The sequence below is a fragment of the Artemia sp. Qi Xiang Cuo genome, chromosome 10 (assembly GCF_049724085.1).
Source record: "Artemia sp. Qi Xiang Cuo chromosome 10, ASM4972408v1, whole genome shotgun sequence".
Taxonomy (NCBI): Eukaryota; Metazoa; Arthropoda; class Branchiopoda; order Anostraca; family Artemiidae; genus Artemia; species Artemia sp. Qi Xiang Cuo.
The window spans coordinates 7,027,178-7,046,486 of NC_142803.1; the positions used below are offsets into that span (position 1 = coordinate 7,027,178).

At 39.1% G+C, this 19,309-nt stretch overlaps 2 protein-coding genes across 2 annotated transcripts in view; one reads left to right on the forward strand and one right to left on the reverse strand.

The window, feature by feature from the left end:
- The window catches only part of LOC148947418 (mitochondrial import inner membrane translocase subunit Tim21), a 523,198-nt gene that overhangs the window by 224,555 nt on the left and 279,334 nt on the right, over positions 1 to 19,309 (forward strand). The window lies entirely within an intron of this gene.
- On the reverse strand, positions 16,730 to 17,098 carry LOC148947421 (uncharacterized). Its single transcript, XM_089095880.1, has one exon. It carries the CDS (start codon positions 17,096 to 17,098, stop codon positions 16,730 to 16,732), a length of 369 nt encoding a protein of 122 aa, XP_088952006.1.

Genomic DNA, 19,309 nt, shown 5'->3' on the forward strand with positions numbered 1-19,309 from the left:
AACTTACGCACACACACGAAAACTTACACACACACACGCCAAAACTTACACACACACAAAAACTTACACACTTACCATATCGCAGTTACAGTGTCTTAATTTTTCAAATTTCATTTTGAATTTCTGTCGTGAAATGCAAGAGTTGGAATATTTCAGTAGTGACTTGTGGTGATTTGCCTTCTCACAGTTACATTCTCTTGATTTTTCGAAGTTCATTTTGAATTTCTGTCATGAAATGCAAGAGTTGGAAAATTGGGGTCTTAGTCCACCAGCCCGAATGGTGGAAATCCACTAGCTCAGTATTGGGGTCCCAGTCCACCAGCCTGAACGGTGGAAATTCACTAGCTCAGAATTGGGGTCTTAGTCCACCAGCCTGAATGGTGGAAATCCACTAGCTCAATATTGGGGTCTCAGTCCACCAGTATGAAGGGTGGAAATTCACTGTTTAAGTTAGGTTAGGTTAACATATCATGAGCGCACATGATAAGTTAACCTAACCTTTTCCGACGAGTATGGTTAGGTTAGGCTAGATTAAGTTAGGTTAGGTTAAGTTAGGTTAGGTAAGCCCTTGTACGCTTCACTTAGGTTAGCTTAGGTTAGGTGAGAGACAGGCAAAACGTTAGGTGTATGATTAGGTTAGGTTAGGTTAGATTAAATTAGGTTAGGTTAAGTTAGGTTAGGCTAGGTTAGCCTACGTACGCGCGCGTACGTAGGCTAACCTAGCCTAACCTAACTTAACCTAACCTAATTTAATCTAACCTAACCTAACCTAATCATACACCTAACTTTTTGCCTGTCTCTCACCTAACCTGTAAGTTCGTGTGTGTGTGTGTAAGTTTTTGAGCGTGTGTGTAAGTTTTAGTGTATGTGTAAGTTTTTGTGTACATGTAAGTTTTTGTGTGCATGTAAGTTTTTGCGTGTGGGTGTAAGTTTTCGTGTGTGTGTGTAAGTTTTTGTGTGTGTGTGTGTAAGTTTTTTTGTGTGTTTAAGTTTTTGTGTGCATGTATGGGGACCGGGGGAGGGCCTTTGGGACCCAGGGAGGGCGTTTGGGGATCCGGGGCCCTTGAGGATTGGGTGGTCTTTTGGGAGCCCAGTGGTCCTTTGGGGACCGGGGGTGGACCTTTGGGGGCCCGGGGGTCCCTGGGGGGCCGGTTGGCCCTTTGGGAGCCCGGGGGACCTTTGGGGACCAGGGGAGGGCCTTTGGGGGACTGGGGGGGCCGTTTGGGGGATAACATTTCGAAATTTTTACTTTTTAGTTTACTTTTGCGGCGCATCCCTGCGGCGCATTCCTGCGGCGCATCCCTGCGGTGCATCCCCTGCGGTGCATTTCCCGACCCGTGGCGCATCCCCCTGTGGTGCATCCCCATGCGGCGCTTTCCGGGCCCGCGGCGCTTCTCGGGCCCGGGGGACCTTTGAGGACCGGGGGGAGGGCCTTGGGGGTCCGGGGGCCCTTTGAGGACCAGGGGAGGGCCTTTGAGGGTCTGGGTGGGCGTTTGGGGGCGCCGGTGGCCCTTTGGGAGCTTGGGGGGCCTTTGAGGACCGGGGGCTTCCTTCGGGGTTTGGGTAGGAGGATCGGAACCCTTTGGGGTTGGGTTAGAGGACCTCACAACACTGTTCAAATGAAACTTGTGTATTATAACGACCACAGAGTTTCACCATTAAATACTCTTCTAAAATCTCTTCAAAAATCATCTTTTAAAATGTCTCTAACTGTTTCGCCGAAATAGTTCCATAACCTTTCTAAAACAGTTTCGCCCAAATAATCCCTAAACGTAATTCAGCGTGTTCATTTTGTTTTTGGCATCTCTGCGCTAATGCATTTCAAATGAATAAGAAACCTGATTCCCGCGCTAAAACAATTCATCGCTAAGATGTTTCTTGGAGAATTGTTTCCATGGCCTTTGGCTATTAATCTCCTTTGGAGTTCGACCAAAAGAGTTGTTTCCGAGGCAAAGACATTAATGACTTGGATCTATTCCTGGAGAATCGTTTCTATGCGAAAATTTTTAAAGTCTGACAGATGATGTCATTGGTTGATTGATATGTCAAGAAAGGGGAATTTAATTTTTTGTTTCTAAGGGGAATTATTGATTCACGATAGGTGAATTGAGGTCGACAGCACAGGTGTTTGACATTCGCTGAGAGCGTGCACTTGCCCAAAACAACAACAACAACAAATGCTATTTCTGGATCATAACATTCACGATCGATTACGCAATCAAGTTCTCGGAAATTCACTTCCACCTCGAGTCCTAGATCAATAACATTGTTCCCGTTAGAATTCAATGCGCATGTGAAACATTCGTTCTGGAGTTATTACACATAGAAACATCAAATAAATCGACCTTGGAAAAAGAGGTCATTGACCGATTACGCAATCATTCTCCCTCGGGATTCCATGCCCATATATGGAGTCCCGTCAGTATTCTATGCCCATATAAGGAGTCCCGTCACGATCAATAGGGGCCATTCTACTAATAATAAATCTCTAAATGAAAATAAAAATGATGTCAGTGACTTAGTGAAAATTTAGGCACTTATTAGGCTGATATTAGCGTCTCTCTTTGCTTCAATCTCTGACTCAAACAGCGAGAAATGGAAGGGGTTAAAAAATAAACTTGTCTTTCACTTTCAGTGAGGCATGGTGGACCTCAGAAGGAAAAAAGGGTTTACGAAAAAGAGAATTGGCAAAAATGGAAAAAAAAACAGAGCGGAAACAGAAACGGCACTGATAAAACATTTACCTACTTTATATTTTGTTTTTACTGCAAAAGGCTTTCCTTGTCACTTTCACTTGTTCATTCTCACAAATCACCTCTTACTGAGACAATTCTAACAGACATTAATAGTGAAGCTTAGCTATTAAGTATACACCCTGCCTATTACCATTTAGAATTCCATGGGACAGGAGAGAAAAAAAAGATATCTGACTCCTCTAAAATAGCATAAATATTTAATTTATTTGTACATGACATGGTTAATTATCTAAAAACTCCGTAGTTTTGTTATTTTACACAAAATGAGATAATAAATAAATAAATAAATAAATTTATTAATACAAAAAGAAAAAAAACTATCATAAATATAAAGCAGTTACTAGGACAAAGAAGCTTTGCTTGTAATGGGCCTATACGGCCCATTGTAATAGGCAAATAAACGTCAAGTACAGGTCAGTGACCCATCAATAAATCAGTGCTTTTAATTTACGAATAAAACTAGTTCCATTAGTACGATCCAACTGCTAGATCTTTATTTGCTTTAGCAATAAGCTTTTAATATTAGAAAGACACCCCGCTTCTTCTTAATGTTTAGAACACACATTTAGCATTTAAAGGTAAAAATAAAAACCACATAACAAACATGATTATAACCTAAAAGGCTTGAATAGATTGGGATGGAGGAGGAGCGTGCGTAGCTGTTTTGGCCTCAGATGGGTTGGTGCTGTGGTGGGTTGTTAGTAGTAATAGTAGTAGTATTTTTGCTGAAGGTCAGCATGGTCTAAGCTTCCTCTCTTTGCTTATAAGCGTACATTAATTAAAATATCTCTTATTGAACAAAGTTAATTAATCTCAGATTGAAGGCAAGGTTGAGATAGTTTTAGGTAGTAAAATGCCGTCTATGCTAGGTTTAGAAAGGTAAATCTTGAGATCAAATAACAAAGGCAATCGATCAAATAACATTATGCTCTCTTTGGGCTTAATGAGGTCTTAGCCATATTTGTTTTGCCGTTTTTTATTTTTAACATTAAATGTTAAGTAAGTGTTCTAAACATGGAGAAAGCTTAGGTGTCTTGCTAACGTTAAAAGAGTGTTGCAGAAAGTAAATATAGATCTAGCTGCTGGATTGTACTAATAGAACTAGTTTTATTCTTAAATTGAAAGCACTGATTTATTGCTGGGTCACTGAGATTTGCTTGAGGTTTATTTGTTATCTCATTTTGTGTCATATTAATCAAAAAAACTTTTTGCACAAAATAAGTTTTTTTTAAATAAATAAAGAACTCCATTAAATAAAAAATGAACAAAAATAGAATCAAATAATCTATCAAACATACAACTACCACAAATCAATATCAATAAATAAATAAGTGAATCCTAAAACAAACAGAAATTAAGATAAGTCAAACTCAAAACGAGTAGAAATTAATCTGAGCATGGTTCTAAGCCCTATGCTTTCTAAAAGCCAGAATATAATTTGTATTTTACTGAAAAAAATTCAAATGAATTTACCGAAAAAAATGTTCATTGTCAGTTTAATATACATACGCTGATATTTATTCCTTAAAATCTTAATAAATTTTTGATTTCTTAAATTTATGAAAGTTAAAACACTTAAAAGAATTTTTTTCAGTAAAGTACAAATTATATTCTGGCTTTTTAGAAAGCATAGGGTTTAGAACCCTTCTCAGATTAATTTCTGCTCGTTTTGAGTTTGACTTATTTGAATGTCTGTTTGTTTTGTGTTTTATTTATTTATTGATACTGATTTGTGGTAGTTGTATGCTTGGTAGATTATTTGATTCTATTTTTGTTCATTTTTGGTTTAATGGAGTTCTTTACTTTTTTTTGAAAAATTTATTTTTTGCAAAAAGTTTTTTTGATTAACTTCTGTTCGTTTTATATTGACATAGTCTTTTTCAAGGAGAAAGACTGAGCCTCTTCTTAAATTAAACTACCATCCCTTCCAAATAACCTTAAATATCCCCTGGGCATAGCTTACAACCCTTGCCCCTATTCTCTGGGTTTTTTTTCAACCCCAAAAGGCTTGTTATATCATATTTAGATTATTTTGAATAGAATGGCTATCTCAAAATTTCTATTAGACGCATTTCGGGACAATACAAAGCGTGTGCAGGGGGGAGGAAGTAGCTGCCCTTTGATCACTTTGACTCTTAAGAATAATACTATAATACTAGAGCGTCTGATTACCAATCTGATGAGCCCCCTTCGAAGTTTATATGACCACAATTTCTATTAAAACCCTATATGTCCCCAGGGCATAACTTACAACCCTTGTCCTGAGGGCTTTAGGGATTTGTTATCGTCAAAGACATAATTTCCAGACATTTCTGATAGGCCGAACAAAATGACTATATCAAAATTTTGATTGGAAGAGTTTGGGGAAATGATAGGCGGAGAGGGGGGCATTTGCCCTCTGATTACTTTCGACCGATAAAAAAGGCACTAGTCCTCTCAATTTCTAATCGAATGAGCCCTTTTTGAAGCTTTTGCGACGAAACTTTCTATAAAAACCTTATAAGCCCCAAGGGCATAACTTATAACCCTTTTCCTGGGGGTTATGGGGGGAGGGTTGTCATTCTCAAAGACATAATTTCCAGACTTTTCAACTACGTTGAACAAAATGGCCATATCAAAATTGATTGCGTCGGTGTTCTCTTATAGGTGTGACGCCAGAGACTAGTTGTAATTGTAATTGCAGTGGTAGAATACAAATATTAAACCTTATAATAAAAACCTTATATACCCCCAGGACATAATTTACAACCCTTGCCCTGAGGGCTGTAGGGGGCGGGGGGGTTGTTATTTTCAAAGACCTAATTTCCGGAACTTAAAACTACGTTAAACAAAATTGTCATCTAAAAATTTTGATTGAATGTTTTTTGGGAAATGGTGGGTGTGAAAGGGGGGTTAGTTGCCCTTCAATCATTTTGACTATTAAAAAGGGTACTAGCCCTTTCATTTTCCAATGGAATAAGCTCTTTTTGAAGTTTCTACAACAACGCTTTCTATAAAAAACCTTATATGCCCCCAGGACATAACTTATAACCCTTACCGTGAGGGCTGTGAGGAGGGGAGGGTTGTCATCCTCAAAAACCTAATTTTCAAAATTTTCAACTACTTTGAAAAAAATGGCTATCTCAAAATTTTGATTGCATGTGTTTGGGGAAATGGTGGGTGTGAGAGGGAGGTTAGTTGCCCTCCAATCACTTTCAACTATCAAAAAGAGGACCAACCATTTTAATTTTCAATCGAGTGAGCCCTTTTTGAACCCTTGCCCTGAGAGCTGTGGAGGGGTTGTCATCCTCAAAGACATAATTTCCAGAAGGGGGGTCAGTTACCCTCCAATTACTTTCGATTATTAAAAAGGGCACTAGCCCTTTGAATTTCCAATCAAACGAGTGTTGTTTTAAGTTTCTACAACAAAGCTTTCAATAAGAACCTCATATTCCCGAGGGCATAACTTACAACCTTAGCCCTGAGAGCTTTGGGAAAAGTGTCATCCTCAAAGACCTAGTTTCCACAACTTTCAACTACGTTGAACAAAATATCTATCTAAAAATTTTGACTGGATGTCTTTTGGGAAATGGTGGGCGTTAGAGGTTCAATCACTTTCGGCTAATAAAAAGCACACTAGCCCTTTGAATTTCCAATCAAATGAGCCCTTTTTCAAGTTTCTACGACAAAGTTTTGAATAAAAACCTTATATGCTCCCAGGGTATATCTTATAACCCTTGCCCTGATGGCGCCTAGGGGGGGTATCATCCTGAAAGACCTAATTTCCAGAAATTTCTACTACGTTGAACAAAATATCTATCTGAAAATTTTGACTGGATGTCTTCGGGGAAATGGTGGGCGTTAGAGGGGGGTTAGTTACCCTTCAATCACTTTTGACTAATAAAATGGGCAATAGCCCTCTCAATTTCCAATTGAATGAGCCCCTTTTGAAGTTTCTATGACAACACCATCTATAAACACCTTGTATACCCCCAGGGCATAACTTACAACCTTTACCCTGGGGGCTCTGGGGGGTTTTTCATCTTCAAATACCTAATTTCCAGAACTTTCAACTACGTTGAATAAAAGTAATATCTCAAAATTTTGATTGTATGTGTTTTGGGAAATAATGGGCGTGAGAGGGGGGTTAGTTGCCCTTCAATAAATTTCGACTATTAAAAAGGGCACTAGCCCTTGTAATTTCCAATCGAATGAGCCCCTTTTGAAGTTTCTATGACAACTCTTTCGATAAAAACCTTACATGCCCCCAGGGCACAACTTAAAACCCTTGCCCTGAGGGCTGTAGGGGGGTTGTCATCCTCAAAGACCTAATTTCCAGAACTTTCAACTACGTTGAAAAAATAAATAACTCAAAATTTTGATTGTATGTGATTGGGGAAATGATGGGCTTGAGAGGGGGGTTATTTGTCCTCCATTTACTTTCGACTATTAAAAAGGGCACTAGCCGTTTAAATTTCCAATCGAATGAGCCGTTTTATAAGTTTCTAAGGCAACGCTCTCTATAAAAACCTTATATGCCACCAGGGTATAACTTATATCTCTTGCCCTGCGGACTGTGGAGGGTGGGGGGGTTGTCAGCCTTAAGGCATTAATACCAAAACTTTCAATTACGCTGAACAAAATGCATAGCAATTGCAATTGCAAAATGATAGCAATTCTATCTAAAAAATTTTATTGGATTTGTTTGGGGAAAAGTTGGGCGTGAGAAGGGGGTTAGTTACCCTCCAATTACTTTCAGCTAATAAAAAGAGCACTAGCCCTTTGAATATATCGAATGAACTATTTTTCAAGTTTCTACGACAAAGCTTTCAATAAAAACTTTATATGCCCCCAGGGCATAACTTATAACCCTTGCCCTGATGGCTCTGAGGGGGTATCATCAACAAAGACCTAATTTCCAGAACTTTCAACTATGTTGAACAATATAGCTATCTCAAAATTTTGATTGGATGTTTTTGGATAAATAGTAGGTGTGAGAGGGGAGGTTATTTGCCCTTCAATCATTTTTGACAATTAAAAAGGGCAATAGCATTTCCATTTCCAATCAAATGAGCCCTTTTTGAAGTTTCTACGAAAACATTTTCTATGAAAACCTTATATGCCCCCAGGGTATAACTTACAACCCTTGTACTGAGGGCTTGGGGGATTTGTTATCCTCAAACACATAATTTCCAGACATTTCTGATAGGCTGAATAAAATGGCTATATCAAAAATTTTGATCGGAAGAGTTTGGGGAAATAAAAGGCGTGGAGGGGGGCGTTTGCCCTCCGATTACTTTCGACCAATGAAAAAGGCACTAGTCCTCTCAATTTCCAATTGAATGAGCCCTTTTTGAAGCTTCTACGGTAAAACTTTCTTTAAAAACCTTATAAGCCCCAAGGGCATAACTTACGACCCTTGTCCTGAGGGTTATAAGGGGAGGGTTGTTAACCTCAAAGACATAATTTCTAGCCATTTCATCTACGTTGAACAAAATGGCCATATCAATATCTGTTGCATCGGTATTCTCTTATAGGTGCGACGCCGGGGACTAGTGGTAATTGCAATAGCAGTGGTAGCATACAAATATTAAACCTTGTAATAAAAACCTTATTTGTCCCCAGGGCGTGACTTACAACCCTTGCCCTAAGGGTTGTGAGGGGTGGGAGGTTGTCATCCTCAAAGACCTAATTTCCAGAACTTGAAACTACGGTAAACTAAATGGCCGTCTAAAAATTTTGATCGAATGTGTTTGGGGAAATGGTGGGTGTGAGAGGGGGGATAATTGCCCTTCAATAATTTTCGACTATTAAAAAGGGTACTAGCCCTTTCAATTTCCAATCGAATGAGTCCTTTTTGAAGTTTCTACAACAACACTTTCTATAAAAAACCTTATATGCTCCAGGGCATAACTTACAACCCTTACCCTGAGGGCTCGGTGGGGTTGTCATCTTCAAACACCGAATTTCCAAATCTGTCAACTACTTTGAAAAAAATGGCTATCTCAAAATTTCGAATGGATGTGTTTTTTGAAATGGTGGGGTAGAGAGGGGGGTTAGATGCCCTCCAATCCCTTTCGACTATTAAAAAGGGCATTAACCATTTCAATTTTCAATCGAGTGAGCCCTTTTGAACCCTGGCCATCTGTGGAGGGGCTGTCCTCCTCAACGACCTAATTTCCAGAACTTTTAACTACGTTGATCAAAATGGCTATCTCAAAATTTTGATTGGTTGTGCTTGGGGAAAAGATGGGCGTAAGAGCGGGCTCAGGTGCCTTCCAATTACTTCCGACTATTAAAAAGGACACTAGCTCTTTGAATTTCCAATTGAATGAGCCTTTTTTCAAGTTTCTACGATAAAGCTTTCAATAGAAAGTTTTATATTCCCCCAGGGCACAACTTACAACCTTAGCCCTGAGGGCTCTGGGGGGAGGATCATTCTCAACGATAAAATGTCCCGAACTTTCATCTACGTTGAACGAAATAGCTATATAAGAATTTTGATTGGTTGTATTAGGTGAAATGTTGGGCGTGAGAGGGGAGTTAGTTATCCTTCAATCACTTTCGACAATTAAAAAGGGCCCTAGCCCTCTCAATTTCCAATTGAATGAGCCCGTTTTGAAGTTTCTAAGACAACGCTATCTATAAAAACCATTTATGCCCTAAGGGTATAACTTACAACCTTTGTCCGAGGGGCTCTGGGGGGTTTGTCCTCTTCAAATACATAATTTACAGATCTTTCAACTACGTTGAACAAAATGGCTGTCTCAAAACTTTGATTGAATGTGTTTTGGGAAATGGTGGGCGTGAGAGGGGGATTAGTTGCTCTCCATTTACTTTCGACTACTAGAAAGGGCACAAGCCCTTTCAATTTCTAGTCAAATGAGCCCTTTTTGAAGTTTCTATGACAAAAATTTCTATAAAATCCTTAAATGCCCCCAAGGAATAACTTACAACCCTTGCCCTGAGGGTTCTGGTGGGGGAGGGTTGTCATCCTCAAAGACCTAATTTCCAGAACTGTCAACTACGTTGAAAAAAATGGATATCTACAAATTTTGATTGTATGTGTTTGGGGAAATGGTGGGCGTGAGTGGGGTGTTAGTTGCTCTTCAATTACTTTCCACTATTAAAAAGGGCACTTTCAATTTCCAGTCAAATGAGCCCTTTTTGAAATTTCTACGACAAAACTTTCTATAAAAACCTTATATGCCCCCAGGGCATAGCTTACAACCCTTGCCATTTCCAGAACTTTCAACTACGTTGAAAAAAATGGATATCTAACAATGTTGATTTTATTTGTTTTGGGAAATGGTGGGCGTGAGAGGAGGGTTAGTTGCCCTCCAATTACTTTTGACTATTAAAAAGGGCACTAGCCATTTCAATTTCCAGTCGAATGAGCTCTTTTAGAAGTTTCTAAAACAACGGTTTCTATAAAAATCTTATATACCCCAGGGCCTAACTTACAACCCTTGCCCTGAGGGATAAGGGGGTGGTTGGGGGGGGATTGTCAGCCTTAAAGGCCTAATTTCCGAAATTTTCATCTGCGTTGAACAAAATGGCTATCTAAAAATTTTGATTGGATGTGTTTGGGGAAAATGTAGGCGTGAGTTAGTTGACCTCCAATCACATTCGGCTACTAAAAAGGGCACTAGCCCTTTGAATTTTTAATCAAATGATGCCCTTTTTTCAAACTTCTACGACAAAGCTTTCAATAAAAACCTTATATGCCCCAAGGGCATAACTCATAACCCTTGTCCTAAGGGCTCTGAGGGGGTTATCATCCTCAAAGACCTAATTTCCAGAACTTTCAACTACGTTGAACAAAATATCTATCTCAAAATTTTGATTGGAGGGGGTTTTGTTGCCCTCCAATCACTTTCGACTATTTAAAAGAGAACTAACCATTTCCATTTCCAATCAAATGAGCCCTTTTTGAAGTTTCTACAACAACTCTGTCTATAAAAACCTTATATGCCCCCAGGGAATAACCTACAACCCTTGCCCTGAAGGCTGTGGGGGAACGTCATCCTCAAAGACCTAATTTACATAAATTTCAACTATATTGAACAAAATGACTATCTCAAAATGTTGATTGGATGTTTCTGGGAGAAAAGTGGGCGTGAGAGGGGGATTAGTTGCCCTCCAATCACATTTGACTATTAAAAAGGGCACTAGCCCTCTCAATTTCCAATTGAATGAGCCCTTTTTGACGTTTGTACGACAACGCTATCTATAAAAACCTTATATGCCCTCAGGGCATAACTTACAACTCTTGCCCTGAGGGGTGTGGGGTGAGTTTCTTCCTCAAAAACATAATTTCTATCTGGAAGTCAACTACGTTGAACAAAATGGCTATCTCAAAACTTTCATTGGATATGTTTGGGAAAATAGTGGGCATGGAAGGGGCGTTAGTTGCCTTCCAATCACTTTCGACTATTAAAGAGGGCACTAGCCATTCCAATTTCCAATCGAATGAGCCCTTTTCGAAGTTTCTACCACAACTCCCTCGATAGGAAGAGCCGTGGTCTAGAAAAAAAAACAAAAAAAACGACAATACCCTGTGCCGACATCGTTTTTTACTTAGGCAGCGTAATATTGCTGCTTATGATAATAAACTAGGGTTTTTCTGAAGTAGTAGCCGTGTCGTCTACAAATAAATTAAATATTTATTTTATTTCATGCAAGTCAGTTATCATCTTTTTCTCCTATGCCAAAGAATTATAATTGGTAATAGGAGGGGTGTATTCTTAATAGTTAAGTTTCACAATTAATGTCTGTTAGAATCGTCTCAGTAAGAGACAATTTGTGAAAGTGATTAAGCGGAAGTGACAGGGAAAGCTTTTTGAAGTTAAAAAAAATAGAAAGCAGGTAATTGTTTTATCAGTACCCTCTATTTCCAATCTTTTTTTTCTTATCATTTTTTGTAAGTTCTTTTTTCTTAAGCCGATTTTTGTTTCTTAAGCACACTATCGGACATTGAAAGTGAAAGACCAGTTATTTTTAACCTCTTCCCTTTCTTGCTGTCTGAGTCTGTGATTGTACCAAACAGGTATATTAATATCAGGCTAATAAAGGCCTTAAATGTTCACTAAGTTACTAACAATTTTTATTTTATTATGCAAGGTTTTCTCAGGGTTTCAAATTGATTAATTGATATATTGAGTGGGTATTTTCGTCGAAAACCACATCCATTGGTTCATTTTCCCGGATTTAGCTACGTCATTCTAGGATGTTTTACTTATATTTAGAGCTAAAATTTTCTAGGATGCTTCATTTGGGTTTTAATTTCTGCAGCGATCACTTACATACTGAGAGTTCGCAATGAAATAATTAATATTTGATAACCATTGATTTCTATTTTTTTTGTGACACAAACTATTTATCACCTAAATCTTTCATGTCATGGTTTTAATTGTCAAAATTGAAAATTAAAAATCGACAGAATTCGAGAAGAAGCAAAAATTTTGACTTTTCAAATGTAAGAGTTTTGTTAAATATTGAATTTACACCTAAAAAAGCACAATATGTTCTCTTTTTTCAAATTACACTTCATTGTTCTGCTAGTTAAATTTAAACCAAGTTTAAATTTATATTAGTATACTTTACTTTAAAGTTTTAACAAAGTTTACTGTTCTGAGGATTATTTTCTTCTCACTTGACAAAAATAGACTAACGATAAACCTTTCTTGCTGATATCTATGTACTTAGTTTAATACCCTCACTTTTGAATCAATGTATTTAGATATAAATAATAGTATAATTAGGGAAAATGTCTCACTGGATGAAGTAAAAATAAGAAGTTATGATATGAAGTCTCCAGTCTAACTTGGAGTTTGTGATTATAAAAGTGAACCTATTAAAGTAAAATTTGTGATTTTCTTTTCATATTAAAAAAAACTAATGCTTGTATTCACTTTAGTTTTGCTTGTTTATTCAGAGGCAGTATAATGGCGCAGCCTAAGAAGAGGCATTGGGCAAAATTTTTTTTTTTCACCAAGGCACTTCGCCTTGTATTTTCATTTTAATTGAGTATTAACTAGATCTGTACGCAATGACAAATGTTTTACAATTCAGATTGTCATGTGTTGAAGGTTCAAAGATTCAAGAGCTGTCACAGAAACTTCAAATGGAGCTTATGCAATCAGAAATTAAAGGTTATAGTGTGGTTTTTAAGAGTCAAAAGTTATCAAGGGATACCAGTCCTGATCCCTTCCCTCGCCCTCTTTACCACAAATACATCAGCAGCAAAGCTATTAAAGCTTTACGACGGCCCTCCGACAGCGATATCACACAACTGCTTTCGAGGCTTCTACAGGCCCGAACACAAATGGCAAATACCCCGGGGTAAGCAATACTCCAAGTAGTAATCCACACATTGATAAACCTTAGGTCAAATAAACTGGTTTAGTTTATCAAAAGGTTCATATGCTTTAGTAAACTGGTTTATTTGAATTCAAATGGACTAATAGAATCAACTTAATCAGGGGAATGACCGCTTTTATCAACGTAGCAATGATGTGACCAATTCTATCAACATAGGTATGGTGATTACAGAAAAAAAATTAAAGAACTAAAATAAAAAAAGAATAATAGTGAAAATATAAAAAAAAATAGAAAAAAAAATATATATAATAATAATAATAAAAACACAAATATAAATAAAAAGAAACATAAGAAAAAAAAAGAATAATAAGAAGGAAATGAATAATACTTCTTACAAAACAAAAAATAGTTCCTACAAAACAAAAAAAGTTACATTGCTGTTCTGAATTTATCCAAAGAAGAGTAAAAAAGGTTATGTTCCGAATTCGTCCATAGAAAAGAAAAAAGTTAAACTTCTGTTCTGATTTTCCCCAAAAGACGATAAAAAATTTCAAGTTCTGTTCTGAATTTTTCCATAGAAGAGAAAAAAACGACACTTCACTTCTGAGTTTCCCCAAAGAAGAGTAAAAGTTACAGTTCAATTCCGAATTTCTCCAAAGAAGAGAAAACGAGTTACACTATTGTTCTGACTTCTTCCAAAAAAGAGAAAAAAGGTACACTCCTATCCTGAATATTTTCAATGAAGAGAAAAAATGATACTACAGTTCTAAATTTTCTTAGAGAAGAGAAAAACGTTAAACTTTGTTTCTGATTTTTACAAAAGAAGAAAAAAAGGAATTTTTCTGTCCTGAATTTTTTCAATGAAAAAAAAAATCATGCTTAAGTTCTGAATTTTTCCGAAGAAGAGAATAAAGTTCAAGAAGAGGAGAGAAAGAAAAAATCAGTCAGACGGACGGTCAGATGCACAGGCACAGAGAAATAGAGAGAGAGAGAGAGAGAGAGAGAGAGAGAGAGAGAGAGAGAGAGAGAGAGAGAGAGAGAGAGAGAGAGAGAGAGAGAGAGAGAGAGAGAGAGAGAGAGAGAGAGAGAGAGAGAGAGAGAGAGAGGAGAGAGAGAGAGAGAGAGAGAGAGAGAGAGAGAGAAAATCTTTTGTATCTCTCTATGTGTGCCTGTGGGTCTGACCGTCTGTTTGTCTGTCTCTATGTGTTTTTCTGTCTGTCTTTCATGTCTCTCTCTCTCTCTCCCTCTCTCTCTTTCTCTCTCTCTCTTTCTTACCCTCTCTCTCCCTCTCTCTATCCCTCTCCCTCCCTCTCTCTCTCTCTCTCTCTCTCTCTCTCTCTTTGTAACTGTTTGTTTGACCGTCTGTCTCTGTGTGTCTGTGTGCGTGTTTATGTCTTCCTTTCTTGGTGCCTTTGTGTCTGACCGTCTGTTCGCCTGTCTTTCTGTCTATGGAAAGAAGGTAAAGAGAGAAAGAGTGAAAGTGAAAGGGAGAAGAGAGATATCCAAACGTAGCACACACACACAAAATTTCTTTGATATTCTGTCTTATTGTTATGTTGCAACATCTGGTATTTTCCCATAGACATAAAAAAAGAAAGTTTTACACATGATTCCCAGGAAATATCTAGGATAGGTGAAAGTTGAAGATCCTTACTTTTGTCCAATGGTTTGAGATTGAAACAATTCTTTTTGTTTAAGATTAAATGGTCGGTGCGAGGAAGTTTATCACGGTGGAATACAAGAAAGGAAAGTGAGCTTTAGTCCTTTTGTTGTAACGAAGTAAGTATGAATAAGTGAAGGAGCTAGAAAAATGAAAGATACCGTTATTTTAAAATAAAAGAGTTGACTCATTTAAGAGAACAGAACTACCACTCAAAATATATACATACACTGCTAGGGGTTAGAACTTTACGCCCCTACTCCCCTCTAAAAAAATCTTCCCAAGAATAAGATCTTCAAAATTGCATGGAATAGAATTATATGAAATAGAATTGTTATAAAAATGTTCTTAAAGTAGCTAATCGTTCAGTTATAAATTTACTTACCTAAATATTACTAAAAAACTACCTCATTTTGAAAAAATATTAAATTTATTCCATTTGAAATTTATCTAAATAAGTCTGTCTAATAATAACAACAATGACGACTTTGAGAGTATTTACTTTAAATGCTTTACATGAAAAATCAGTTAATATGGATATGTTAATTCTACAGCAATTTATTATTATTTATGATTGTACTACGGATTTGTTTTGACTAAATAATTCTCTAGTAACTATATTAAGGGTGATATTAGCAGCAGAGGCCAACCAAAATTGAATTTTGCCGTCCATTACCGAAACTGATATATCGGTAGCATACCGATATGATACCGATATAATTTGTTGAGAAATTCCCCTACAAAAAAAAACCTTACCTAAAGTTTAAACCCTGCATTTTCTCCCCGTATACATATTTACATGTTTTCCTCTGGTCTATTACAAACTAAAAAACAGCCTTAATAATTCATTGTGGATTCCAAATAAATTAAAAGAAGATTTATTTAGAAAACATTTAGAAAAAACTACTAGTCTGGATAGTGCTTAATATCTGTTAATAAGTGATAGTGCAAGAATGTCATCAAACAGGCAGTCAATCAAACTTGCTGTTCCTACTTTTTTTTATTTGGACACAGGGGTGCACACAGGATTTTAAGTTTGGAGGAGGGATTTAAAGAATGGGTCGACAAAATAGCCCAGTATCCAAAATAGATTTAATCTTGGATATTTTACCCACGAAAGTGAACATTCATTAAACAGAAATATATGGTTTGCTATATTCTTTTTTGTTGTTTTGGTAGAAGTTGTAAGTTCTTGAACTCACCATAAATTTTAAGAAATTGTTGCACCAGGTATATATTGACAAGTATGGAAAACATTTATAATTCAACCTCATTTGATTCACCTCTGCTCCTCTCTTCACCATGGTGGGACTTAGCTAGTGGCTCCAGCCCCAAAGACTGGACAAGCAAAAATGGGCTGAGGAAATCCGCCACCATCTTCTGGATAAGTTATGCACTAAGAAAATCGGAGGATATCCGATATTTTTTGTCGATATTATATAATGACACTGATCCCATATCTTGACTTGATTTACTTGACTTAAGGCTCCTGTCACTTCAGGGGCGGCACAGAGAATGTCTACGCCACCCTGCTAGTGTCGCAACTCTGCTCCTCCAGGCTGACCGGACTGCTGCTATTAGTGGGTCCTCGTCGACAGCAATGGTAGCCATCTCCAGGAATTTGTCGAGGCTATCCTTCCACCCTGTCTGAGGTCTGACCCTCGGGCGAGACCAACCATGAGCTGTAGCGTCAAAATCGTAGACTATTCGGGCTGGGGTTGTCGTCGGCATACGCAGGAGGTTTCCGAACCATCTGAGAGTACGCTGCGTTGTTTGGACGGTGAATGGCACTTAGAAGGTGAGTGTGAGCAACCTTGCGTTGCTTACAAAATCCTCCCATCGGAGTTCCTCAATTCAACGGAGCTGTTTCGGCTGGCAGACGTCTATCATGCTGAGGATTGTTGATTAGAGAGGCCAGGTTTCCGCTGCATAGAGGAGGACCGAGCTTACGGATGCATTATAAATTCACATCTTCGTGCGCCTAGATATATGCGGCATTCTCCAGAGATTGTTAAGCCTTCCGACGATAGACGTGGCTATTTGAAATTCGGCTGCACACTTCTTCCTCTATAGAGCCGTCATTAGACAGCAAGGATCCAAGATAAGTGAAGTTTTTTACAACTTCAACAGGAGCTCCGCAAACAGTTATGTTCTCAGGGGGCGATACTGGGCTTGGGGGCTCAATTGTCATTATCTTCGTTTTAACCCAGTTTATTTTTAGTCCTACTTTTGCTGTCTCTTCCTGCAGGAGCTCCAGAGCGTCAGTCAACTGGTCGATCGAGTCAGCAACGAGACCAAGATCATCTGCAAAGTCAGTGTCCGTCAGAACGCGATCTCCAAAATGCAGACCAAAGGGCAGGCAATTTGTTGTTCGTGTCATGACATGGTCTATCATGCAATTGAAGAGTTCCGAGGTGGCGGCATACCCTTGGCGTACACCGGTTTTGATGCCGAAAGTCGGACTCTGTTTGCTGTTGACTTGGACACAACTCACGGTCTCTTCTTAAAGCTTTTCAAACAACTTGCAGTATTTTTCTGGTAGACCAGTTGATCGAAGTATCAGCCAGAGCGAGTTGCGATCCACGGAGTCAAACGCGCCTTGAAGTCCACAAAGGCTACATATGCTTTCCTCCTGAATTCCTTCCTTTTGTCAATTAACTGGCGCATGGTAAAGATTTGTTTGACAGTGGATATCCCGGGCATAAGCCTCGCCTGCTGGACTCTCTTCTTTCTTCTGAGGATACTCGTGCATCTATCCAGCAGGGTCATAGCAAAGAGATTTCCAGGCACTGAAAGTAGCGTTATGCATCTGTAGTTCAAACAGATGCTCTTGCTCCCAGTTCTCTTCCATAAGGGCAGGATTATACCAGCTCGCCAGCCCTTCGGGATCCATTCTGTGGGCCAAACCACAGAAAACAGCATGTGGAGCAAAAGTAGCATCACCGGTCTGGCGTACTTGAGGAGCTTAACAGACATTCCTTATACGCCTGCCGCTTTGTTGTTCTTCAGACGTTTCACTGCTGTGTAGATTTCTGATGACGTGAAAAGAGTTTCTGTGTCACTTGTCAGCAGTTCCTGTGTGCTGGTGGCTACGCTGATATGTTCCTGGCCAGTCTCTGCTACGGCTTCGGCGTTGAGGAGACCCGAGAAGTGGTCTTTCTATCAACTGACCTGGGCAGCTTTGTCACTGAGCGGCTGGCCATCCACAGAGATAACAGATGCAACCGAGGGGGCTATGTTGCCTGTTAGATCACGGAGATGCTTATAGAGACTGCCAACTTCACCTTTCTTGGCTGCACCCTCTAGGTCATGTGCCTTCCTTTTCACAAACAGCTTCTTGTCTCGCTGTATTAGTTTGTTGCGGACACCATTAAAGCTTCTATCGGTTGGTATGTCACCGAGTAACCTCGCCTTGCGTCTCTGTTCTATGACGTTAAGCGTATCCGACTGAATCCACCCTTTATTAGCGCGCTTTTTTCGTCCAACATTTTCTGTCGCTGATTCCAGGAAATTCTTTTTTAACGAGAGCCAAGGGTCCTCACAACTTTCAAATGGCAGGAGTGCGTCGAAGCGGTTCGAGACATCAATAGCATATTTCGACCGTATCCTCTGATTGCTGAGGCGAGAGACATCGATCTTGACTGGTATTGGTTCTGGGCTTTGAGCCTTAGTCGTATGTTAGCGACGACGAGGCGATGGTTAGTGTTGCCAATCTCAGCTGCCCTATACGTCCTGCAGTTACTGATTGAAAACCTCTATCTCTGTGACACGATGATGTAGTCAATCATATTTTTGGTATGGACGTCGTTGCTGTACCAAGTTTATTTGTGAATCCCCTTCCTTGCAATCATGGTAGAATGACAATATCGTGCGGGGATATCTTAGACAATTCATTCGTCAGGGCAGAGTAGAAAGTGTCCTTTGTTTCGGTGTCGGCTTCGTTTGGTGGGGCCTAACAAACAAGAACCGTCATTTTTCCTTGCTTGTGACTGAGTCGAGCATTAGCGATTCTATCCGACACGAGAGTGAATAACAGTAGACACTTCTTGGATTTGTCATCAAGAACTAGCCCGACTCTGTTTCTCCTGGTGGTTGTCTTGCCAGACCAGAGAAGGTGGTATCCCTCACGTATGGGATCATTTCCATTCCCAACTAGGTGGGTTTCTGTTATTCCAGCAATATAGAGATGTGGAATCGCTTCAGTTCCATCGCCAGAAGCGTCTTAGCTCCGGGAAAATTTAATGTCAGTACATTCCAGGTGGCAATTCAAAGGCCACCTTGATCGAGAAGATTCAAACGCTGGTCATTTCTCAGTCCAGGGGCAAGTAAGGGTCGTGATGGGATTCAAGAAGGTTGGTCATCCGAGTCAGTTGCTAAGCTATTCTTTGCAATGGGTCTCGGGTGGAGGGTAGCAATCCCAACCGACCCTAGGCCTGGATTCTCATTTGAGCCAGAATTTACCCGGATACAGAGAATTCTGGGATGGGCTCCACTCACCTCTTGAGGTTGAGGCCACCCTGATCGGAGCGTTTAGTTAGGGGAAACCCTGTATAAAGAGGAATGTGGTCAACAGACATGGTCTGCATCATTC